At 40.3% G+C, this 26843-nt stretch overlaps 1 protein-coding gene across 1 annotated transcript; it reads left to right on the forward strand.

The window, feature by feature from the left end:
- The first annotated feature begins 3679 nt into the window (after positions 1-3679).
- LOC134285255 (uncharacterized) lies at positions 3680-11294 on the forward strand. Its single transcript, XM_062845751.1, has 2 exons — positions 3680-4741; positions 4816-11294. Exons 1-2 carry the CDS (start codon positions 3680-3682, stop codon positions 7048-7050), a joined length of 3297 nt encoding a protein of 1098 aa, XP_062701735.1. The 3' UTR covers positions 7051-11294.
- Positions 11295-26843: the final 15549 nt, after the last annotated feature.

Here is a 26843-nt window from a genome sequence, read left to right on the forward strand (position 1 = left end):
CGATTCCTTTCCACGTACCCGATGGTGCTCTCGGCTGCATCGTTGATGGCTGCTTTCACTGTACTCCAGCAGTCCTCTAGAGGGGCCTCATCGAGCTCGCCCTCGTCTGGCAATGCGGCCTCGAGATTGTGCGCGTATGCTGATAAACAACAAACGTTATCTTCTATTAGGTTCGTATTTAAATGTGCCATCGTCTTCGGCCAGAGGCCGCACAGACTGCACATTACTAACATTAGACAACGGACAACAGTGTAACACCCAGTGGCCCAGTGGAGAATTTTCCGTTTGACGAAAAGTTTTCCTCGACTGGAGCGGGAGTCGAACCCACACTCCGAGGTTTATGAGACACCTAAACGACTGAAGCCGCTAACCGCTCGGCTACGAAGCCCAACAAAATGAAAAATGTTCGATTGGTTCGTCATAAGATGTGTCGAAGTGTCCAATTCCAAAACTGTGTAATGCCTGGTTTACATGGTGCAAGTGACTTGATTCAAGTCAATGGAATGTGCTCAAATAAATGCGAATTGAATGTGTAAACACCACCATTCGTCTCACTTGAGCAACTCACTTGACTTGAACGAAAGTTGAACATGTTGAACTTTTTCATTCAAGTCAAACGAAATCATCCTGTTGAGGATTGATTGGTAATACAAATGGTAAACTAAATAAAATGAATTGCAAAAGATGATTTCTCTGAGTGTATTCACCACCTTGCGTAAGACTGTTTGAAAACCTATCGCAGTGAGTCAATCTAGTAGGCTGGTTTTGCTATGTCGTTTGAATTGAAAATAAAAACACTTTTTCCACGGTCGGCAACCGGAACAGACGTCTTTTCTTCAGTAACAGTGTAAAGAAACTCTACGATCACACATTTTCTGGTCCTTCGAACCGGATTGGTCAGCAGCGGTACAGGTAAATTTTCAATACTCTAGCATAATGAAAAAGAAAATCGGTGGCTAAAGCAATCATAAGTTTCTAACGCCTGGGTTGGAAACCAACGACGCTTATCTAATTGCGGGATTGGATATGCATAAAAATCGACGCCTGGGTCGTAATTCAACGCACGGGTTGAAATTGATATCTTCGACACTTGGGTCGAAATGAAACATGATACAATTGCGGAATTGGATATGCAAATAAAAAATCGACGCCTGGGTCGTAATTCAACGCACGGGTTGAAATTGATATCTTCGACACTTGGGTCGGAACGAAACATGCTACAATTGCGGGATTAGATATGCGAATAAAAAATCGACACCTGGGTCGTAGTTCAACACACGGGTTGAAATGCTTTTTTCCGACGCTTGGGTCGAAATTCAAACACAATCAAATTGCGGACTTGGTTATACAAAAAAATGCATGAGATATTGAGGTTAGAGACGTCAGTAACACGTGACACCATTTATTCAACATGCGGGTTGAAGTCAAAAGATGAAAATTTCAACACGGGTTGGAAATCGGATTGTTAAATTGAAATAATACACGATTCATACGGAAACAAATTCAACACGCGAATTGCATCATAAGCGATACATCTCGAGACTGTTTAAAGGTTAGATTTGACGGACGGGTCAAGCATAACAAAATTTCAAACATGCGGATTGCTTTGTGTTACCTCGAAGATGAAGGTTAATTTAACTGCGACTAGACGAGAAAAAAAAACATTATTCATGATTCTGATATTATACTTTGTTGCCTTTTCTGATTGTTAGATCATGGATACTTCCGATGTAACGATAGCTGGTGATAACGGCGAGAATGGGACGATGAAGAATTCCCAGGAACAACCAGTCTACGCCATCTTGAAGTCAGAGCTGGACAGAGCAGTAGTTCAGCGGAACCATGCGATTATACGCCTCACGCAAATCATTGACACAGTAGCAGCCTTCGAACATGAAACCGCTCTCCTGGAAACCAGAAGAGACATGCTCAAGGATTGTTACAAAACATACGACCAAATGCAGAATACGCTGGAGCAATGTATCCCCGATGAGGTGGAAAACCGACCAGATGTAGAGGTGAAATACTTATCGGGCTTAACAATGTTCGAGAAGTTGATCAGCAGCAAGAAATCACAAAGGTCGGGCGAATTCAACAGAGAATCAGTGAGACTTCCAACAGTTGATCTTTCTATTTTTGGAGGTTCAGGGGAGAATTGGTTGGAATGGATTGATAAATACAATTCCTTAATCCACCAAAGGACTTCCCTCCCGACAATCCAGAAGTTCGAGTACTTGAAACTGTCTCTGCGAGGGGTGGCCCTCGGACTCATCGACTCATTACCGACCACTGAAGCAAACTACGCGATTGCTTACGAGCTTCTTGTACAACGATATAATAATCCAAAACTGCTTGTCCAGAAACACACCCGGGAACTTTTTGAACTAAAACCAGTTAAGGTGGAATCGGCCTCGGCGTTGCGAGATCTGTTTGACTCGGCCCGTAAGCATCTGAGGTGTCTACAAAATTTGGAACAACCAGTGGAGTCTTGGGATGCAGTATTGATACACTTGATGGCCAACAAACTGGACTCCAATACCCGCCGTGAATGGGAATCGGCAGCTTCAGGAACAACACCGCCTAGTTACAAGCAGCTTGAAAAGTTCGTGGGTGAAAGAAGTCATGTCTTAGACGCAATACCTTTGCAGTCCAGACAAGATTCAGAGCCATATCCAGCGAAACGTCCGAGAACAGAAGTTCGCGCACTTACGGTCAATCGACGAAATGAGATGCACGGATGTGTCCTTTGTGGTAGGGATCATTCACTTTCAAGCTGCAGCAACTTTAACGCAAAATCGGTCGATGAAAAACTGAAATTGGTAAAGCGCTTTGCCTTATGCTTCAATTGTTTGAAACGAAACCACACAGCCGAACAATGCCGGAATCGAGGATGTCTTAAATGTGACAATAAACACCACACTTCAATTCACCGTCAGAAACCACTTCAGTTCAACAGCTACAATCACAAAGTCCGGATGGGAAACAACAGTGAGTAAACTTCAAATCACACAATGGTCACTAATTTATTGGAAAAGGTATGCCTCATTCATTAAAATAAACTATTACAGTAGCTGAAGATGTCTTTCATGAATCAACTCCGAAAACTCTGCTACCCACTGCGTCGGTCTTGGTTCGCGGTTCTAACGGTTTATCCATCTGTTGTCGGGCACTGCTGGATACTGGCTCGCAATCAAACTTCGTAACAAAATCCTTCGTAAGAAAGCTGGGAGGCCATATCAGCTCAACTCAATTGAATGTAGTCGGATTCGGTCAGCAGGTGCAGCCAGTCATAGGAAAAACATCGGTGTTCTTCAGAGCTAGATCCTTGTCATATTGCAAAACAATTTCCTCATTAGTAACCGAGACAATAACTGGACCAATACCAGAGCATGATGTGGACATACATGGATGGGAGTTATCCGACATAAATCTGGCTGATCCGGATTTCCATTTGAGTCGCCCTGTTGACATGCTTCTTGGTGTATCCGTAATGTTCGATATACTGCGAAATGGAAACATAAAAATAGGTAATTATATGAATATAAAATTGAACTATTCGAATAATAATGATTAATACAATTTAGGCGAACAATTACCGTTGATCCAAAATACGGTTTTAGGGTGGATTGTTGGAGGTAACGTAGCAAGATTAAACTATGGAGGAAATTTGAATCGATTCATGAATGAAAACACTGTCAATCTCTCAGTTAGAGAATTGGCAGATGAGGAAATCACGTGCGAGCAACTATTTGTGGATAGTACCAGACGCAACAACGAGGGTAGATTCGTGCTGAAGCTGCCCACAAAGCTATGTGTAAAACAACTTGGAGAATCTAAGTCCACAGCGCTGGACAGGATGCTGAAGTTAGAAAAGCGTTTTGAAAAAGATAGTAAGCTTCGTGGTGATTACTGCTTATTCATGGAAGAATATTTGGCATCAGGTCATATGGAGAAAGTGGAAGAAGGCACACTGAGAACTGATGACCCGGTATTTTACTTCCCACATCATCCCGTACTTAAGCCGGACAGTTGCACAACCAAGTTAAGAACGGTATTCAACGGATCCGCTAGTACGTCAACGGGAATTTCGTTGAATGATGTTCTGATGAGTGGACCCACAATACAACCAGAGCTTTTCAACATTCTTCTGAGGTTCCGGTGTCACCGATACGCAATGACAGCCGACATTAAGCAAATGTTCAGACAAATTTTGATTCATGATGAAGATCGCCAGTTGCAGTTGATTCTTTGGCGGTTTTCGCCAGAAGAGTCTATCGCTACTTATCGGCTCAACACCGTCACATATGGAACATGCTCGGCTCCATTTGCAGCAACACGCTGCCTAAGACAGCTTGCTATAGAATACGAGAACCGATATCCACACACATGTCAGGTTATTATAATGGATTTTTACATGGATGATGTGCTTACCGGCGACGATGAACCTGAAAAACTGATAGAAACAAAGGAGGAGTTGGGGAAAATTCTGCAAAGTGCGGGCTTCGAATTACATAAATGGAAGTCCAACGAACCGTCCATTGTTGGCGAAGCCGTAGATAGTAGCTCGACTAAGATTCTAGGAATGCAGTGGGATACCAGATCTGATCTGTTCGGGTTTAGCGTGGATGTGAACGTGAATGCAAAAATCACAAAGCGTAGCATTTTATCGGAAGTGCAAAAAATTTTCGATCCTCTCGGAGTTATCAGTCCTATCATTTTGCATGGAAAGTTAATAATGCAGGTAAGAAATAAACCAACTTGTCCAAATGGTTTGTATTACCATTCAAACTTCATTAAATTATTCTATTAATACAGGACATATGGTCAACGAAACTGGATTGGGACCAAAAGCTTCCCGTGCGAATTGAAAAAGATTGGATTTGGTTCTGTAAGCAAATCGATGGAATTCAAAAAATATGTTTCCCTAGACATGTGCCTATCAAGGGTACATTGGTGGAGCTACATGGATTTTCAGATGCCGCTAAACGTGCCTATGGTGCGGTGGTTTACGTCAGAACTATTTGCAACGAAAGAATCCTGGTCAACCTAATCTGTTCGAAGTCAAGGATTGCTCCGTCCAGCGAAAAAGCGAACAAAGAAGATACAACCATCCCACGCATGGAGTTGAGAGCAGCGACTCTATTAGTAGAACTTATGGCAAAGGTCAAGGATACCTTAACGGTTCCAATAAACGGAATCTATTACTGGACTGACTCGATGGTTACGATAGATTGGATTTCAAACCCAGCAAAGAAGAGACCAACGTTTGTTAGCAATCGGGTGAAGAAAATCAACGAAATGTCAGCAACTGACCATTGGAATCATGTGAGATCCGTCGAAAACCCAGCAGATCTTATTTCAAGAGGCACGTCTGCACAGAAATTATCGGAGAGTTCGATTTGGTGGCACGGTCCAGCGTTTCTTAGCGAACCCAGTGGAACATGGACAAACGAAACTATCAAAACATTAGTGAACCGAGATCAGCAACAAACAATTCCTCAGAAAAGTTCTCAAAACAAAATGGACTGTTCACTTTTGGACCGATATTCTAGATTTGAGAAATTTCAAAGAGTGACAGCATACTGCCTGCGCTTTAAAAGGAATTGTGAAAAGGATCCTAGGACAAGATCGAAAGGGCTGCTAACTATACAGGAACTCGAAGAAGCACAGTGGTGCCTTATACGAATGGCACAGAATAAGTTTGCTGCAGAAACACAACTACTGTTAAACAATAAACCGTTACCTGCTTCAAGCTCGCTCATAACGCTTCAACCATTTCTAGATGATCGACAGATTCTTCGCGTTGGAGGCAGAATACAGTCGGCAGGAGTGAGCTTCGATCAACAGCACCCGATCATTTTGTCATCCAAATGCAATCTAGCGCGGCTACTTGCGACTCATCTTCATGTGGAAAATCTGCACGTAGGTAGCCAAGGTCTTCTTTATGCGATGAGAACGAAATATTGGCCTATACATGGACGCAGCCTTACACGACGCGTAGTTCATCAGTGTATGAAATGTTACCGGAACAACCCCAAAACTTTAGAGCAAATAATGGGACAGCTTCCAACTGAACGAGTAAACCCAGGTAGGCCATTCGAAACATGCGGAGTAGATTTTGGAGGGCCTTTCATAGCCAAAGAAGTATTTGTCAGGACTCAAAAGACACACAAGGTATACTTTGCACTTTTTGTGTGTCTGAAAACTCGAGCGGTTCATTTAGAATTAGTAAGTGGGCTATCAACGGCAGATTTCATTGCTGCTCTGAGACGATTCGCTGGCCAACGAGGATGGAGCAAAACCATTTTCTGTGACAACGCAACAAATTTTGTGGGATCAAAAAATGAAATCAAATCTCTGGTCGAAACATTTAACTACCAAGTTGCACCGGACATTCGAGAGTTTTGTAAAGCAAAAGGAACTGAATGGAAATTCATACCCCCACGGTCACCAGCATTTGGAGGAATATGGGAAGCAGGAATAAAAAGTGTCAAGCAACACATACGTCGAGTGTTAGGACCCACCATCCCGACTTATGAGGAGATGTTAACCCTCCTTAAACAAATCGAAGGCTGCTTGAACTCACGACCAATTTCACCAATGTCATCCGACCCTCGTGACCCAAACCCATTGACGCCCGGACATTTTGTAGCTGGCGGTCCGATAACCGCACCACCGGATCACAATCATGACCAAACCAACTATAATCGGTTAACGAGGTACGAACAAATCCAAAAATGTCTGCAACATTTTTGGGAACGGTGGAGACTTGAATACTTGAACAACATGCAACAACGGACGAAAAAGATGTGCAGTAAAGAACCAAATTTGTTAGTTGGTCAGTTGTGTCTTATCAAAGAAGATAATTTGCCACCCTATACGTGGATAACAGGTCGCGTAAGTCAAGTACACCCTGGACCGGATGGACGAGTTCGAGTTGCCACCTTAAGGACGTCAACAGGAGAAATCAAAAGATCTATCGCTAAGTTGTGTTTGTTACCGTTTGAAGAAAATAATGGTAGGGGGAGCATGTTGAGGATTGATTGGTAATACAAATGGTAAACTAAATAAAATGAATTGCAAAAGATGATTTCTCTGAGTGTATTCACCACCTTGCGTAAGACTGTTTGAAAACCTATCGCAGTGAGTCAATCTAGTAGGCTGGTTTTGCTATGTCGTTTGAATTGAAAATAAAAACACTTTTTCCACGGTCGGCAACCGGAACAGACGTCTTTTCTTCAGTAACAGTGTAAAGAAACTCTACGATCACACACATCCCATTTGCCCCGTCTAAACCCGCGATTCATGTGAGTTGAATTCAAGTCATTTGTCAAACGAGATTAATTCAATTCAATTTGCTTATACACCGCACGAGTTGAACAAAGTAAACACTCGCTTCAACTGAGATGCATTCAAGAGCATGCAAGTCATACCATTGGATTGAACATGGTTGAGAAGTCTGTTACTCAGATGCTCGTTTCAATTGAACAGTCTAAACCAGGCATAAGGAGTTTAATGGTCGTTTGAAATGGCAACACAAGTGGTAACTTCATGATGGTGCTGCTAATCGCAAAGTTCCCATGCTGCTGTCAGTGGTGAATATAACTTATCTACAGATAAGTATACGTATTTACCACTGACTGTATCAACATGCTGCTTGGGTGACGCTAGTGTTTCTAACGCTTAAAACAGTGAATCAAAATTCAACCATCGCGCAACAATAACGGCAATGTCGCAACCTCAATTTGTTGCGACATTCTACCCACTGCGATAAAGGTTTGTCCCAACTTGAACAGAATAGGACAAAGATCTTGCACCACGAGTTCAGAGATTTTTAAGGCTTGCATTGTGATTTTCGAGCGGTAACTTTGAGTCGGTAAACACTGCAACGCTGCTGAAGATGTATCATCAAAAAAGTTTCATTTTGGGTTGATTATTCACGAGTTGAAAAGCACGCAACAAATTCAGCTTCCGTTTTGTCTGCAACAAAAATTTTCGAGATAATGTCACTATCTGTTATCAGTTGGGATAAAGAGTAATCGCTGCATCCTCTTTGTTTCTTGTTTTGTGCTAACTTTCGAGAGATTTTTCTAGTTTGGAAGTTCTCTGTGTCAAAGGTGTCGCAGCAATTTCATCAAAGTATCTTTATACAAAAAAGATACCCAAATTACATCATTTTACAAGGTGAATTCAGAGATTGTTACTTTCCATCCCTTCCTACTAAGAAAAATTCCGTCTCCCAACCCAACAACAGTTGGAAATGCAGAGGTATTTTCGAACTCTAGTAGCAACGGATGTCGCACGGTCGCACTAACATCCCTTCAACTACGGCATCTAAATGTGAATTATAGGACCATCTATGTTAGCTCGCACTTATTGATGTCATCACAGATAACAGACATTCAAGTTCAATCTGAATTTTGTGTAAGGCAATATTGCATCTGCAGCACAAGCGGCAACATCGCGGCGCTGAAATCGGCGAGTTTGAATTCATCACTAACTGTGGCAATATGATGCTTGACGGCACTAGTGTTTTCAACATGCATTAGTTTGCATCGCTACTCAAGTAAGTAATCAAATCCTTACACAACTTTCTGAATAAAATTTGTTCTAGCCTTGATGTATGTTTTCTGTGATGTCATCGACCAGAAGTTTGGGGTCACCCCTCAATATTATGTATTGACCAAAAATTTGGGAAATTTTCTTGAAACAGGTAAAATTGTTTTGCTCATATCTTTGATAGCTTTCGTTCAGTTGCCATTCTCTTCGGTTCGTTTTGGAGATAATGAACTAAACTTACGTAACAAGCAAATGGCACAAATTTCCCGAATGGAGGAGAACGTGCCTCTAGAGCCGACCTACTGATCGGTAACAAGCAAGGAATCCCAATCAAACCACTGTTAAACTAATCTACACCTTAGGTTTAAGAATAGCTTTCATTCGATAACATTGTTATTAATCATGAGAAGTAGATTCTGTCCATGTGAGCAAAGAATGCAGTGTACAAATAAGAAAAAAAACAACTAAATTTAGAAGCATCATGATATTTTTATCCCTCAATAACTTTTTAGCTAGGTGATGAGGTACCATCAGATAAAGATATCCATAAACTTTGAATCTGCTATCCAATAAAATGTTCATCAAATTACCATAATTTGACCTCAAAATCATTACCATCCGCCAATAAGTTAACTTCAAGTGCATAAAAGTTTTCCCGCATTTCAGTACCTACTCCTGGACCGACCCAGAACAGGCGGCGGCAGGAGGGTGGCAAACTTTTGCTAATAGCCATACCTACTCCCGAAAGTCGCTTCCTCGCTTCATGATTCACCGACGCCGGGCAGGTGGAGTTGAGAAGGAAACTGTCAATTTTGACGATGCTATCTACCTACCTACCTTCTTCCAAAATAGGCAAAGAGACTTCATATTGAACGCTTCCTTCGCCAGATTCAACGGTCGGTATCTTTCGTCAAGAATCACCATCGTTCTATTCAACCGCGTATCGTATCGAGTTTTCTTTCCTCAGTAGGGGAAGGAGGGGCATAACGCTCGACCCAAGCTATACTGATTACACTGATGTATTTCACTTTGAGAGTTGTTTACTTTCCTTACTTATGAGACTTTGGCTTTGACTTGTAATGAAATACCACGGGGCTCCATTGAACTCTTCCAAGCAGCAACGATGAGAAGGAGTACGAATCGCTGGTTGCTTCCATATGAAGTTTCCTTCATAATATAATGACATCACGTGAATGAGTTTTGTTCCCGGAGACGTTTTGCCCTCGATTTCTCTAAAGGAGTCGGTTTCTTCGTAGAGTATGGGCTTGCTGTTGTCACAGGGACGAACGTTCCCTTTGAGGCAGAGCAAAATCGATACAACGTAGCTTTGGACCCAGGATTAACTGAAGAGGTAGCACCGGTGCAGTGCTATAGAAGCGGCCATGATTAGCAGAGTTTACCTCTGGATAACATTAAGTTTCTTATATGGCATGCATTCTGGAGAACAATCTTTTGGGCAGGCAAACCTACAAGGATAAATTCAAGTACATGAATTTGAGTACTTTAAAACTTACTACAGGTACACCTCGATTTAGTGGGCCCTCGATTAAATAGACTCTCGATTTTATGTACATTTTTAATGGTAACATTCTTAATATCCAAGCAGTTTAAAACTTGCAATTTTGTTTGAGGTTTTGTTATGATGGCTTATAATGCAGGGGTTTTCAGGTTTTTGACACGCATATCAAGAAATGGTTTTGTGGAGCACCCATAATAGCGCCAAAGCATACCTCATGATCTCATGACATTTTCAGTTTTATATATTTACCTTAATCTCATACTCCCCATTCTGACTTCATTTTTTTATAAATATGTCTTGCTTATTCGATGATCATAATGAGCGGAGTAGGTAGTTCTACCTTACGTTCTTCACTTTTCTTCACTGTTTCTGGGGCCCCGCGCACTGCACGCCTACGCTGTCGCTCCTTTCGCCTGTCCACTAGCTTCTTCTCTCCTTCCTGGGCCAGGGGGCGGGCAATTCTTCTTCTTCCTTCTCTCTTTTTCTTGGCTGCAGCCTCTCGCGAACCTTCCTCCTGTCCCGTGCGCCCCTCGAGTGTGTTGACGGACTCGAGGCTTCAATGATCCGTAGAGTCACTGGAAAAGCCTGGGTTCGTCGGCGCGTTTGATGATTGTATCGGGTTACAGGGATGCGGACACACTACAAATTGGCTAGAAGGGTCTACGCAGTGGTAGCGACTTGCACTGTACGGGTCACTAACTTGGTTTTGAAATAAAAACCGCGAGGTCCTGTGGGCACAATAGGAGAATCGCAATGGCGGGTTAGGCACTGTACGGATGGGCTAGGTTCGGGGTTTATGGGCAGTAGTTTACCTGGAAATCCAGTATTCCTTCACACTCCTTCTTTTCTTCTCTGTATCCTTTTCTGCTCCTTAACTTTGGATAACTACCTTCAACTTTTACTTTACTCCAAATAACTTTTTCCTTCTATTAACTTTTGAAAACTTCGACTATTCGCTCTGAAGATCACCAGGCTAATGATCTTTTGGATTTAAGCTCGTTGACCCCGAACCTTTGGCCATTGACCCGCCGTACATCCTCCTCATGATGGCCACCCAGTTCGCCTCCCATGGCCGCCCATTCGTGCAGTCCTGTGTAGCCAGGTAGTGGCTAGCGGAACTATCGTCGTCCTTACATGGGGCAGTGTAGTGATGGCTGCGTTCGTGGGATTTTTGGGACGTTACACTTAACCTAACTAAAAACGTTTTCTTTTTTTTTTTAACAAAATTTAACGAATACTAAACGCGACAAATCTCATCAATACTGGACGTTATACTGACACTTGTTACAGATATTTTTGAGGAAAAAATCCTGGAGAAATTTCCTAAGAAAAAAAAACCTGGACATTTTTCTTAATTAATTGCTGGAGGCATCCATAGAGTAATTCCTAGAGGTACGCTTGGAGGAAATCCTGGAGGAATTTCTGATTAAATACATAGAGGTATATCCGGCGGAATTTCTGATGGAATCTTTGTGTGAATTTCCGCAAGAATCTCTATAAGAATGTATTTCAGCTTTTCCGGAAGGATCCTTATAAGAATCTTTTTAAGACTCTGTAGAAAAATTTTTGAAAGAAGCCTCGGACTCCTAAGAGTTTCTTAACCGTCCAGTACGCGCGCCATCAAACAACCGAAACTGCACCTCGCTCGTGCTGTATACGAAAAGCGAGGTTTTTTGGTAGTGTTGTACTTTTTACAACAGCACGCGCAGAAGGGTTAAGAAAACTTTGTATCAATTTCTGTAAGAGAAATGTCTTGTAGAAATATTTAAAGGCATGTTAAGAAATCTTGGGAATTTCCTTAATATTCTTTTGTAGGATTTACAACACGATTATTAGAGAAATTTCTTTAGAAAGCTGCTGAAAACAAATTGAAGGAGTTCTGAATTTCGGATTCTTAATGTATTTGTGAATCATTTTCCAAAAAATCCATGGTGTATTTTTGAGAAAAATCTGAAAAAAATATCGTAGATGATTTTCTGGATCAATCTATGCATGAGTTTTTGAAAGGATTTCTTGGAGATTTTTTAAAGAATCAATACAACATTTTTGGAAGCTATCTGAGCAAGACTTTCATAAGGATTTCCTGGAGAAACTAGAGGAGAAATTTCGGGAGGACATTATAAAGTCTAAAGGAATCCCTAGAAGATTTTGTGACAGAATTTGTGACTGAATTTCTTCAAAATTTCTAGAATGTGTGGGGTGTGAACAAATATTAGTGAGAATCCCCTTGCGTGTCCATCCCCTAGCAAGCGTCGGTGAGAGCAACCATCATGACAAGGGGCTGTTCATAAACCACGTAGACCAAAATTTGATCATCTCAGAAACCCCCTTTCCCCCTCGTTGATTTTTGTCCATACAAAAATTTTTAAATTTGTATTAAGCGTAGACTTTGGCCAGACAACCCTCCCCCAAAGTCTACGTGGTTTATGGACGGCCCCCAAAGGTGATCGGTGTGATGCTGCCTCATTAAGGACATATATGAGCGAAAGATGGCCGTCAATATGGCTGCCTTGCAAATACCGAAAGCACGGATCTCGTATTCTAAACAACAAACAGAGCTGAAAAAGCAATGAGTAGCCTTGCTCACTCGCGGTAAACATTGAGTAGCTTTCGTTTTCCGGCATTTTGTGGATGACGAGATTGGTGCTCTCGAAAATGCGAGTCAAAAATGCACCTGGACGCGGTCCCATTTCACCTTAAGGAGTGGTGCTTTGACGTAAATCGCAAGATCCGTATCATGCCAAGTTATTTTGCTGTAGATTGCTTGTAGATAGCTGGGAGCAGATTGTTCCAGTGTGTTACGCAATATTCACAGGATGATTTTTTCTAGTAAATCTGCAAGGAGTTTCCAAAGGAGTCCCTGAAAGAATTTCTTTTAGAATCCCTGGGAGATTTTTTAGGAACTCGTGAAAGATTGTTTAAATGAATCCAACGATGGATTTCAGCAAGGGTACATGAAAGAATTATCGAAAAATCTGTGGAAGTTTTTTCGAAGTAATCTTTGGAGAAATTTATAAAGAAATCTCATTAGATATTTCTGAAGAAATTATAAGTCAAATCAGTAATAAAAATGGATTTCCTAAAAGAATCCCTCGTAAAATTTGTGAAGGAATTCCTAGGGCAGTTTCTATAGGAATCCTTTTTCTGAAGTTTTTCTGACAGGAATTGTGAAGAAACTTTTAAAATATTTTCTGAAATACTCTGGAACAGTTTCTGAAGGCATTGCTGAAAGTTTTATAAAAGGAATTATTGTAGAAATTTCTGAAGGAATGTCTGAACGAATTTTTGAAAGAATTCTTGAAGGAATTTCTGCACAAATTCATGAATATTTTTTGGAAAAATTGAAGGAATTCCAGAAATAAATCATGCAAGATGCTTTTAAATAATTCTTTGTAAAATGTGTGGATTAGGATATAGTCGTAATAAAGTTGTAAATTCTGCGTTCACTGCGTTTATTTAACACCGCAGAATTGCCGCAAAAGTCCTCCGAGCAGATAGCGGTACAAACCTACACTACTCGTACAGAGAGATCGGTGCAGTAATCACGCTCGAATAAGTGCTTGTCACGAAATTCTTAATATCCGAAGGAATCCCTGGAGAAATTTTCCAAGGAATCCCTGAATGAATTTCTGAACTTTTTGAAAAATTGGGGCATTTATGCGTTTAACGGAATTGCGTATGTTAATTGCTCAAAATATTGGCGTTTGATTCAACCATACATATATATTTACACAAATCTTCAGATATCCTTTAAATACTGGTCTGTTCGAAATAACGTTCTGCTCCACAGTGTGTAAGGCCATAAGAACATTTTTTCAATGGTTGCTATGTGTCCACTTTACGGCCTTTGGTTTATGATCAGTAAACTGATTGAAAGTCGATTTTGCTTCATGAAATAATTTTGACTTTTGTTCAGATTTTCAGTAGCCTCGCCGATTTTAAGCATACTGAATTCTAAACGGCGAATATTTAATTTTTTTTTAGTTATCGAATTAATATGCTTATGGACACTGATTTTAGAGGGAAAAGTCTCAAAAGAAATTGTTTGGAATAGTAGGCTTTTTTTCAAAATCACTGTGCATGTAAATGATTAATCAAGGAATTAGATTAACCACAGAGAACACACATCCAAGTCCAATCTGAATTTTGTGTAAGGAATATTTCATCGGCAACACAAATGGTAACATCGTGGTGCTGCCATCGAATAATTTCTCATATTAATTTAATTCGCCACGTGAAATGTTTCAATTCACCACTGATTGTGGCAATATGGTGTTTAGCGGCGTTAGTGTTGTCACCGTGTATTGGTTTGCAACCTTACTCAAGTCAAGATTCAAATCCTTACACAACTTTCTGAATGAAATTTGTTCTAACCTGGATGTCTGTTCTCTGTGGATTAACGTAGGATTACTACACACTTAGAAATTCTGAAATTTCCACGAAACGGAATCACCAAAAAACGTAAACGTTTCGAGACTGAATCACAAGTTGGACTCAATTTTACGCGCATCATGTAAGTGCTGGTTGGTTGCGTTACATGTCAACAAATCCGTTTCACTAGAAACGTAGAATCAGTACCACATTCATCAGCCACCTTCTAACTCGGTGAAATAGTCGAGAGGTAAGAGATGTGACTCACGATCAGCAGATCCGGTGTTCGAATCCCATGCATGACAATATTTTACTTTTCTATTCTATGTTTCATCCGTTAAATCGGTTCTAGCGATTGCTAGACGCCAAAAAATAAATTTTATTTTGGGGTGTCTTGAAAGACGTAAATTTACATGTTAGAACCTCTAAATTTGTGTTTTTGATGATGCTCGTATATGTCAGGTTCAGGACACCTAAAATTACATGATATTTTCTAGGTGTGTAGAAGTTCAAAGGAATTCCGTTGATTTGAATGAGGTGGTGTGGTCCGAATTAACGGGGGTATACGATGAATTTGAAAAGTCTTAAGCTGCTAGTACACAGGGTCAAATATTTGTCCAAAAAGAAACCAATGCTCAAACATCTTGTTTGACTCGATCGAATTTTCATTAGTGTCAAACTGATGTTGTTTCTTGAGTTCTTTCCTTGTCAAATATTTGACCCTGTGTACTACTGGCCTTAAGATCCCAGTACCCAGGGTCAAATATTTGTCCAAAACAGAAACCAATGCTCATACATCTTGTTTGACTCGATCGAATTTTCATTAGTGCCAAACAGATGTTTGATCATTAGTTCATTCCTTGTCAAATATTTTACCCTGTATACTTGAGGCCTTGAGGCCTAATAATCACTTTAAAATATTTAGATATGTTGACTCCTCCCCCTAAGCTATCGGATTGCAATTTATGCGCTGCCTACTCGGGGCACCATTGCTAGTAGTAACGCTGGACTGAAAACCGAGAATCACGGAGTGCCGCAAAGGGAATTGGAAACAATTTTGCGAAAGCGAAAAGCAATTTTCCATTTGCTGTTTGACTGGAACCAATAGCACGGTGGTGTAAGGTAGTAACCTAGCCAGTAAGCCAGTGGGTGTATCTTAATTGAATTCCCACGATTGGGAGGGAAAATGTACATATCCGAATGCGTCAATATTGACATTGTTGCGGGAAGGAAAAAAAAGTATGATTGTTATCGCGGTTTAGAAAGCTGCTTGCAATAAAAGTTATTGAGTCAGAGTTGTTCAGAGTCATGAACTTACCTGAAATCTGATTTGAAGATTGAACTTTATTTAAATTTAAAATGATCAAGAAAGTTCGCCCAAAAATATGCTATATTAGCTACCTATGAACAACGTTTAAATTAACTTATGGCCGATTTCTTCACCTCGGCTTAATCGGTAAGCCAGGCTTACCCATATAGTTAAACCTGGCTTAACGCTTAAGCCAGGGTGAAGAAATCGCCCCTTAAAGATTATCAGACGCTTTTGAAGAAAACTGCCTACCTTTAGGCGTTTAGGGGGCCTTTTTGTAAATCACTGAACTTTATTTTATTATTTACATATTACCCGTTGCAAGAAAATAGAGAGCGAAAAAGGTGCAAAATCGCTAATAGACCTCCGCTGGTATGTTTAATCGTTATGGTGTCTTCTACAATAAGTGCGCGAATTGGCCAAGGAATACTGCGCCGAAAACACCGAAATGACTTTTATTACAGGCGGAGATGTATGGGCGTTTGCGCGTACAAATTTTCGCGCAACGCATAATACAAAATATGCCAGATGTAAGAATTTTGCAACCTTTTTAAGTTTGTTCTATAATTTTCTGATCTCAAAACGTAATGTCATTGGTTGATCAACTTCACCCAGGATTCAAAGTTTTCAAATTTGGCCCTTTCGAATACTTTTTTACAAAATGATGTAATTTCCTGTAAGAATTTAGTTAACGAAGCTAGCTGGAGGTTCCATGTTTGGTACCATGCTTATTGACCCAAATCGTGGGCAGTAGAATACCACGTACAATGATAGACATTGCGTTAGAAATAAATTAATTTCCATGGTTCCCTTTCTATCCACGCGAGTACATTTGAGATCAGTGGTGTGTCCATCTACTTTCAACTGCAGCATCCCATTTATAATTATCGGGTAACTCAATAGCACCAGCATCAGTGGCACGCTCACGGCACGGAACTCGCGGACAGGGAACTCTCGCACTTGAAACAGGTAACCACAGCACTTCACGGACAATAACGCTCTTTATTCGGTCGAACTGGTGTGTATTTATGACTCACACTTTCTTCGTCGTTCTCAGGCACTTCGTCTTCCAAGGCGGGCCGTTTCAACTCTTCCGGATACTTTTAAGTGGCTAAGTGCTGCCCAAGAAACAGAACTAGCTGAATAACAGTTCTTTAAGCTAAAGTTTGCTTAAGAGTAGTTTGTTCCACTCTTGTACAGCAAAAATGGTTGTTGGGTGGTTGCCTCCCGTACCACTCTCACATGGAGTCTTCTCCACTGATCGCGATGGAAGCCGGTTCTACAAATAAGCATCCGTAACCACGGCCTCGTCCCAATACCGTCTGGGTAGGCCGGCAACGAAAAGCATCGTCGTCGCCATCTCCTGCAGCGAGCGATTTTTCGCTTGTTTGGCACTTTGCTTCTCTTCAGGACACCATGCTTAAATTTATTCGGCTTTTCACAATGGAACCACTTTCGGTTCTGCGTTGAACCACTTTGCTTTGCGCTCTTCGTCGAACTTTTCATTGCGTTTACATCACTTCGCGAACCACAATTCTTCTTCTTTTTTCGCTTTAATTCGTCGAGCAACTTCACTTATTCCATGGTCAAATCGGAATCCGGCCGACCCTCCAGGGCAGTCACTAACTCACCGTAGGAGTCCGGCAAGCTCCGGAGAATCATGGCAATTGGAAGTGGTTCTTCGAGATCTGTATCGGTCGTCGTTAACCGGTCATACAAACCTTCGATTTTTAAGAGGTGCTTCTACATATCACCACCCTGGTACAATTTCAACGACCACAGTTTCTTCAACAAAGACACTCGGGGAAGCCACCGTCGACTTTTCGTGGTATGCACGCAAACTATCCCAAAATTCTTTCGTGATTTTGGCACTTTTTACCAGGCTCAACTGGCTGTCTTCCAAACAATAGCCAATAGTCGCACCTAGAGCCGCATGGACTTTTTGTTCGTCTTTCTTCCACTGCGCCGTCACCGGCTTCGGATTCGCGTCAGATATCACATACCACAGCTCTTCTCGCATCAACAACATTTCCATTCGGAATTTCCAACTCTGCCAGTTGGTGTTGTTGAGCTTCGCGAAAAAAAAGTTTCCCCAAATCAGCCATCTTCACTCAGAAATCAAAGTACCTATACATGAAATTACTATTATTTATGCATTTTGTATCCGCATCTCTCTCACTCTCTTTCTGTTTTCATGATTCGCTCGAATCTTACCTGAAAAATCGGCACCTGTCTGTCAAAATACGTGACGTACAATCGAATTACTTCACAAACAACTCTGGTGTACCCCAGGGCAGTAACTTGGGTCCGCTATTGTTCTCAATATTCTTTAATGATGTTTGCTGCCTACTACCACGTGGTTACCGCATAGTTTATGCTGACGATCTGAAGATATATCTTGTTATAAAGAAACGCGAAGATTGTGTTGAACTGCAGCGGATGGTTGACCTCTTCCAGGACTGGTGCCTTAGGAATCATATGACTTTAAGTGCACAGAAATGTACAGTCATTTCGTTCAATCGGAAAAAAACGCCAATAATATGGAATTACCAAATTTGCGGTACTCAGCTGTCACGTGTAACTGTCGTCAAGGACCTCGGAGTTCTTCTAAAAGACAATTCACACCGTCTTCAGCCAGAGGCTGCACAGACTGAACATTACACTTACATTAGACAACAGACAACACACAAGAACACCCAGTGGCCCAGTGGTGAATCTTTCGTTTGACGAAAAGTTTTCACCGACTGGAGCGGGAATCGAACCCTCACTCCGAGGCTTACGATACGCCTAGATGACTGACGCCTCTAACCGCACGGCCACGAAGCCCACACTAGACGCCAATCTAACATTCCGGAATCATTATTCCGACATAATTGCGAGAGCCAACAGAAACTTGGGTTTTATTATGCGAACAACAAAAGAATTTTCAGATCCGTTCAGCCTACGATCGCTATATTATTCGCTGGTCCGTTCAACGCTTGAGACGGCGTGCGTTGTGTGGAGTCCTTACACGAATATCTGGATTTTGAGATTGGAAGCTATTCAGGCCAGATTCACAAGATATGCTTTGAGATTACTACCATGGAATAATATTGCAAACATGCCGGAATACGAGATTCGATGCCGTCTACTTGGCATGGAAACGCTGCGCTTCCGACGGAACTCATTCAGAGCATCATTTGTCGGTAAACTGATATTAGGAATAACTGATGCACCGAACATCCTGGAAAAGCTGGACTTTTATGCACCATCAGTTAGCTTGCGTGTGAGAGATCCGCTGAGACCTGAATTTCGGAGAACTGAATATGGACTCAACGAACCCGTTACTGCTATGTGTCGCGAATTCAACAACGTATATCATCTGTTCGACTTCTCGAACTCGATATCAACATTTAAAAGCCGACTTAAACAACTTGCTTGACATGCGGAATCTATGTGAGCGAATATTTACAATCAGGTGAGTAACTCTCCAATATACCTAGCCCTGAAGAAAGTTGCTTCCTGAGTGTTTGTTTTTTCTCGGTATTCAATCAACACCTTTACTACGAGCGACAACAACCTTCATGATGCGGAATTAGCTGATTAGTATTTTAGTTGTTAAGTTATTATTAGTATTTTTGGACATTTGACTATTGTTATATAATATGTGTTTTTTTTTATACTCGATTGTATGTGATCTTTTATGTTATATTGTATTATGTTTTCTGAAAAAAAAATATGGGGTTTTATGCCCTTTTGATTGGACTTGGTTCTTTCAAAAGGGCTTTTCCCCATCTTAATCCTCATTAAGAGTAAAGTCAGATGAGGTATAAATAAATAAATAAACAAACAAATGATATCTGCCGTTTAGCCTGGGTTGAAGAGAAGTGTTTCGTCAACCCAGGTGAATCACCAGATAGCATGAAAACAGAAAGAGAGTAAGAGAGATGCGGATACAAAATTCATAAATCAGTAACAAATTTTGAAAACGACGTATAATCAATGGTGTAGCATTGATTATACGTCGTTTTCAAAATTTGTAACTGAAATAATAGTAAGTCCGTGTCTAGTTCCGTGTATTGTGGATTTAGCACCAAATTGGTGTCGGAAGTAACTTCATTAACTTCCGCTGGCTTTCCTTTCCGTTAAACATAACGTCGGAAGTAGTGCGCTGTATAGTGAATCTGATGCTCTATTCAGCGCACTACTTCCGACGTTATGTTTAACGCACAGGAAAGCCAGCGGAAGTCAATGAAGTTACTTCCGACACCAATTTGGTGCTAAATCCACAATATACTTTTATTTCTAAGTGTTCACACTCCACAAGCGACGCACTTAGCCGGACCGCGGGATCACCTTTTCTCACAATTTTCTCCTTCCGGACTTCGCTCTGGACTCATAACCTGTTAGCAGGCAGAGTTCACACGAGCGCAAGCGGACACACGCGTACTGTTCACGGAAGAATGAAATAAAACGCGAGAAACGCAGCCACGATACTGTTATGAATAAGAACAGTATATTTACACTTTGGCGATTATGGAATCACTAATTACAAACATATTGTTGTTGTTTTCTTGAACATAAACATGAACTGTGTTGTCAAAAGGGCCAAAATAGTAAAAAGGTAAGAATGACAAAAACATAAAACTAGGGTAAGGGGTGAGACATTGGACATCCCATCATTCCCAAGGGTATATATTTGGCTTATGACAGAGCTTTTTCATTGGCTCCTTCAGACAGGCTTGCTTGCTAAACCTAATTTCCTTGTCAAGGGTAGCGCTTGCCACCTTTAACCCTGATCTGCACTCTTCTCTCTCTGAATTTGTTCGAGCCCCCTGCATCCATCTCCTATCTCACAGACGCTCGGCATGGACGCATTACACGCTCTTGACAGGACTGCTACCAGTTCCACCGCACTCTGGTTTTGAAGGTGGCGCTCAAGTTTGCGTAAAAGCACTTCCACGAACACCTCCTTGTCGAAGTTTTTCTAGTTCTAGTTAAGGGCGGACGGGACGGTCGGGGAAATATCCGCCATTGCTCTGTTGCTACTAAGATGGTAATCTCAGATTCTACTTCATATTTTGCAACAAAAATCTATCACTGTGTATGCTCACTTGCAGTGCATATGCTGATTGTTTTTCAGCATCTTCAGTGCGATAGAACTCGAGATTACCATCTTCAAAATCGCGAGGCAAATTGTTAAAAAGAGAGGCAAGATAGGAAAAATAACACGGCGTCTCGTTTCACCTTAAGCTTGTGCCCTGCCACCGATTTTTTTTTTTATTTTTTTGTGGTCGCTGTATGTGTACTTTTCATTATTAATTATTATTATAATTCTCCAATCAATCTTGTTGACTAGACTAGGGCTGCAGAATGTCACATCAAAAATGAACTCTCGAAATGTGCGGATGTTACCGTTGTTGTTGGTCAGATCCACATTTAGCTTGGCAAGTGTTTCTTATACAATGTTTACAAACATTCCTTTGTTAGCTGTTACAACTGTCATAATATTCTTATGAGTCATAACTGTCACCTGTAAGAAAGTAGACTTGCAAATAATTCATGTGTTTCGTATCTTTGTCTATGTGTATTCTGTTTAAAGTTTTTTTTTAATCATATGTTTTGTCCGCATTTGAAAAACAAATCAGTTATGTTTTTTTTTTGTTTTAGTCTTTTTAGATATCTATTTAAACACACTAATTGTAGCAAAACATGATTATATTCTTCCCAGCAGCAAACACATCGATTATTGGTTCTATTCATCAATATCTAAAACTGCACTCAAAATTTACTGAAAATTCAACGACATACCAGAATATCATCTACTTTTCTCATGCTCATCTTCCATAAAAATACAACGCCTAAAATCCAAAACAAAAGCATTCATACAGCACATCAAGCCGCTGGAAAAGTTTCAAACATGACAATACCAAACTCTAACAAGAACAATTCTGTAAAGTTTCTTACTCTTACACTTTTTGTGAACGTTGCTAAAGTACACCTAAAAGGACAAAAGTTGTAATCAAAAATGTGTTAGAATAGATGAATTGTTCCAGAATAACAGGAGTGAATTAACCATATTAGGATCTAATTAGACTATAGAAGAAGTAAACATTCAAAAGTGTGTGAGTTATAACAGTTTCAAATAAAATCATTGTGAGCGTTAAACAAACTTGTTAACATTAACATATTACGGGAATAAACGTATTTTTATATCACATGTTGATTTGAAATGAATCAATGCACGTGACTCAAACCAGATAGTTGTTATAATGCTTTAGATATAACTCGTTCGAATGATAAGACAAAATCAATTTATATAGATGATAGCCCAATTTAGAAACCACCAACCCAATGTCGTTTGAACTGAAAATGAAAGGTAAGTGAGTGTTTAACCATTTCCCAAAACTGAGAAGAAAAACAAACAATAAATCAAATCAATCTGTTCAGACTGAATCTAGAAGAAAAAAACTGACTTTAAACACTTATCCATAGTTGTCGAACACATTTGATCTTTCATTACTTATAAAAATAATACAAACTATAATTCAGAGCGAGTAAAAAGCAAATTATTCTAACACGAATAGCGAAAGATTGGAAATCACGAAAGAATGTGTAAACATCAATTGTGAGTTTTTCGCTTTGAACTACAGTAACGGTTGATCGCGATAGGCTGAAAGTCGTTCCCACCTAATATTGTACGATGTGACTGTTCATATACAAAAAACATATATACTACTATTGAATGCTGTTAACGACCCAGATACAATATATAAAAGACAAATCCCAAAAAAGTCCTAGTTATGTACAGTTTACTTATACATAAATAAATATATCGATGGAATTCAGAACAATCTTCATATCAAGCAAATACGATAATCAGCAGGATAATCAAAACGGATAACAAGCAAGCAAAACGACACACAACAAGATGCCAAAAGAAAAAGGGTTATATATTATTTAACAACATCTAAAGTGTTGGAGATTGCACTTGGAAGCATAATCCACAACTGACCCAGTATTGTTAGATCAATTTATAAACGTATATATTTAACAAAAAAAAGAAGTCATTTATGTAATTCAATGTGTTATTGTAAATAAATAAATGATTGAAATCTAACTTTTACACAGTCTCAAGTAATTTCCAGAGAATGCCTTTTGCCGCTTTTCAATGCATGTAAGTATTTGTAGAAAAGGGGAGATCCCAAGTAGGCGCTGTCCATAAACTACGAAGACTCATTTTTGGCTATCTCAGCCCCTCCTCCCCTCAAAATTTGTATGGAGCGTAGACTTTGGCCAGATAAACCCCCCGTCCCCCCTAAGAGTCTACGTACTTTATGGATAGGCCCCTACCTCCCTCTCTTCCTTCAACATATTTGGGTTCTCTTGAAATGGAGAAGTCTGTAGATGGCAGTAACTGCGTAACACACTAGAAACATGTAAGTAAACAGGTAACTAGACAGATAATTAATTTGACCCATTTTGCCTGAGTTCAACTGCAATATCATCACAACCAGCTACTTTGTTATTTTTTAAGCTGGTGTTTAGCATCTTTGTGGTAGACCAATAGGTTCGAGATTGGAGAGATGCGTGTTGTTGGTTTAAGAGTCAATTTATTACTAAATATATTTTACATATGATCGATCTTTTCTGTAGCTATTGTGTTTACATCATTATTGAATGGGTGTTGCGTGTATGTGTTGTGTGTTTGATGTATGCTAGTGGTTCAGCTACGTTCCGCCTATTCGATGGAGACGCATTATCCGTTATGGCTTCAGTCGGCTGACTTGATAGTTCGATAGTTTGGATGTGCATTGCTTTGAGGTGATCAACAGAGATAGCCAGCTTTCTGCCCTTGATGCCAATGACAAACATCTTCTTCTTTCGTCATAGCACTCTGCAAGGGTCATCGTAAGGTTGCTGTGTTGGTGTCGCTCGGTCTGAGTCTAAGCGCTGTTGGAAGGCAGTAACCAGAGGTTGGTGATCGGTGCAAAGTTCTCTGGTGGTTATCAAATCTTAGAAGTATTTGATTACCTCATACATAGATAGAAGTTCTCGGTCTTGCACTGTGTTTGGCATCGCTCAGTTTTCGTGTGAAGAATGCCAATGGTTGAATACCGTTTTCGTCAAATTGGTGAAGTACGGCGCCTACCGCAGTACCAGAGGCATCATCTTCAAGAGCCAGTTTTGCTTCGGGAGATGGATGTGCCAGGAGCTCTGCGTACCCGGGGTAACTTTTGCACTGTTCGAAGGCTTGATTGGTGGATTCGTGCCATTGGAGCGGTGTTCGGTCGTTTTTCACGTTTCCGTGGACCATACTCTGGGAGGATTCGCTGGTGTTCTACTGCATGCCGAATGATGCACCTGTAACAGTTGATGGTGCCAAGAAAACGCTTCAGCTTTTCCGTAGGACGAGGACAATTCAGCACGGCTTCAACTTTCGTTGAATACCGTCGGTACTGAGCATGTGCCCTACGAACTTTACTTTCTGTAGTCCAATCTGGCACTTGCTTGGCTTGATGATTAGCCCGTTGTTATGTAGCCGTTAGAAAACTTCACGCAGATGGGCAGGCGGCATACGAGACAGTGGGTACCCAGCACGACCATGCTAGGGGTGAAGGATGCAATTCCAGGTCAGTTCAGTTTTTTTATGGAAGGAAATTTCCTTGACTTCCTTGGACATAGAGTATCTTCGTGCGTATCACACGATATACAAATGCAAAATAGTCATTGGCAAAGGAAGCGCTCAATTGAAAACTGAAAGTGCTCAGGCCCTCAGGCCTATATACATATATTGTAATGAATTAAATAATTGAAATATTTTTCGTGTATCAGCCAGCACACAGCGCTGGAAGGAGTTACTGGCAGTGGGGCCTCCTGCTCCGGCCCTTACTAATGCACATAGACTGCATTCTGCAGCGACTGACAGTTATTTAACGTCTGTCAGTTGTTGCAGTTATCGAATTTCAAGTGAAACGTAAACATGTTGCAGTTATCGAACGTCTACTGTATTGCGCATTTCCCACCCCACTGGACCCCTTTCGCAGTTAGTATAAGTGCAGGATCGTGAATAAAACTGCGATTTTGCATCGAATCGTGTCGGTGTCTTCTGCGCACGTATGCATTACAAAGTGCTGAATAAGTGCGCAGAAGACACCGAAACGATTCAATGCAAAATCGCAGTTTTATTCACGATCCCGCACTTATACTAACTGCGAAACAGGTCCAGTTAGGTGGGAACTGCGCAATAATGGTAACCATTTTTTATGTTTTTATTAACGTGTATTTTAACATTATGCTAATTCTACATTTAATGACAGACTTGTTAAAATCCCAAAATGGCCACCACGATGGCCGACTTTGGCACCTACTCACGATTTCGAGCGCTCAAATCTCTTTGTAAACAAAACCAGCGCACCTAATCTTCATATTTCAAGCTTATTACAAGTGAGCAAGAACAGAATAATAAAAAAAACTGTTATTTGAAGCTTGCTTCTTGAGATTTGTGCGTAATGCGTCCTTAATGGTAACCATGTTTTTATTTGTATTACGATGTTTCTGCTAATAATAAATAGAAATAAATAAATAAATAGACATCTATAAAATACCATGCGCCCGCTTGATTCAACACGAGCGTTCATCTGAGCGTTTCCCGACTAAGCACAGTGGCTGATTTCGTCATTTTAGTGTTATTTAATTAATTTTTTTTTTACTATCACGGTGTGTTGTGTGGAACAACTTTATTACAAAAAAAAAATAAGTAAGTCTGAAATTTTGCCCAATGATACTTTGGACTATTCTCTTCAATTTGGTGGGTCGGCGGAAATCATCCATCGGGGGATCCAGAACAATTTTTTTAAAAGATTTTTCATGCAAAAATTGTTAAAAAGTGAATATTGTAAATTTTTGTATCTCCTACAATAAGTCACAACTTTTTTGTCTTTGAATTTAGAAATATAAAATTTTCAGACGTTTCGAAGTAGTTTACGTAGATGACTGTGTAAAAATTTCATTGAAGTATGTTGAATGGTTTTCAAATAATAACAAAACTATCAAACGCATTCTAAAATGCTACGATTAGTAGCGAAAGTCCAACAGAATATCTATATTTTTATATAATAACACATAAAAATTATTTAATTCTAAGCACATTGTGTCATTATGTTGGAGGTACTGTGAAAACTTGTTTATGCAATTCAGTATCATAATTTATATTTTATGTAACGCATTTTGGTATCATAATGACCAATTTTTTCGAACTAATTCATTATTTTATTTATTTTCTTATTTTCTTATTATTGTTATTATTCATCGAACACGAAAGTCTACATGAATGAACTTAAAAACTAACAAATACATCACAAACTTGAACTCAAACGATTACGGAAAACATCAATATTAACATTAAAATCAAACAAATCAAACACGCAATTAAAAACAGCACATATTCGTCTAATTGGCTCTTGTTGAGCATAGTCAGTGCGTTGGAAATCTAATCTTAAAAATGTTCGCGTCCTTAAGGGTCTAGGAATGACATTCAAATTAAATTTTGACAAAATATAAGGTGCATCAATACTTCCTGTTAGAATTTTTCCTGCAAAAACAGCCATTGCCACTTTTCTTCGTTTCTCGAGGGTATCAAGTTCTAGCAATCGACAGCGATCTTCGTACGGAGGAAGCTCATACGGGTTATTCCAGGGCAGGAACCGTAGCGCGTAACGGATGAATTTGGACTGCACCGACTCGATTCGCTTTATCCAGACGTCATGGTAGGGGCTCCAAACCACTACTGCAGTTTCCAGAATTGATCGTACCAAGGAGCAGTAAAGGGATCGCAGACAATGAGGATCGGTGAATTCCTTGGATATCCGGAAGATGAACCCAAGGTTCTTGTTGGCCTTCGCAATAACGAACGAATAATGTTCCCTAAATGTGAGCTGTGTGTCGAGAATTACTCCTAGGTCTTTGAAGCTAGAAACTCTTTCAATCGCACCACCTTCAATTGAGTAGGGCCACATTAGTGGATTTTTTGACCGGGAAAATGATATCACGGCACATTTTCCGACGCTTATAGACATGCAGTTGTCCTTGCACCAGTTGGAAAAC

The sequence above is a fragment of the Aedes albopictus genome, chromosome 1 (assembly GCF_035046485.1).
Source record: "Aedes albopictus strain Foshan chromosome 1, AalbF5, whole genome shotgun sequence".
In the NCBI taxonomy this organism is placed as follows: Eukaryota; Metazoa; Arthropoda; class Insecta; order Diptera; family Culicidae; genus Aedes; species Aedes albopictus.

Coding starts and splice junctions, on each gene's coding strand:
- LOC134285255 (XM_062845751.1), top strand. CDS start 3,680: ATGAATGAAAACACTGTCAATCTCTCAGTTAGAGAATTGGCAGATGAG. Junction 4,742..4,815: donor ATGGAAAGTTAATAATGCAG/GTAAGAAATAAA, acceptor CTATTAATACAG/GACATATGGTCAACGAAACT.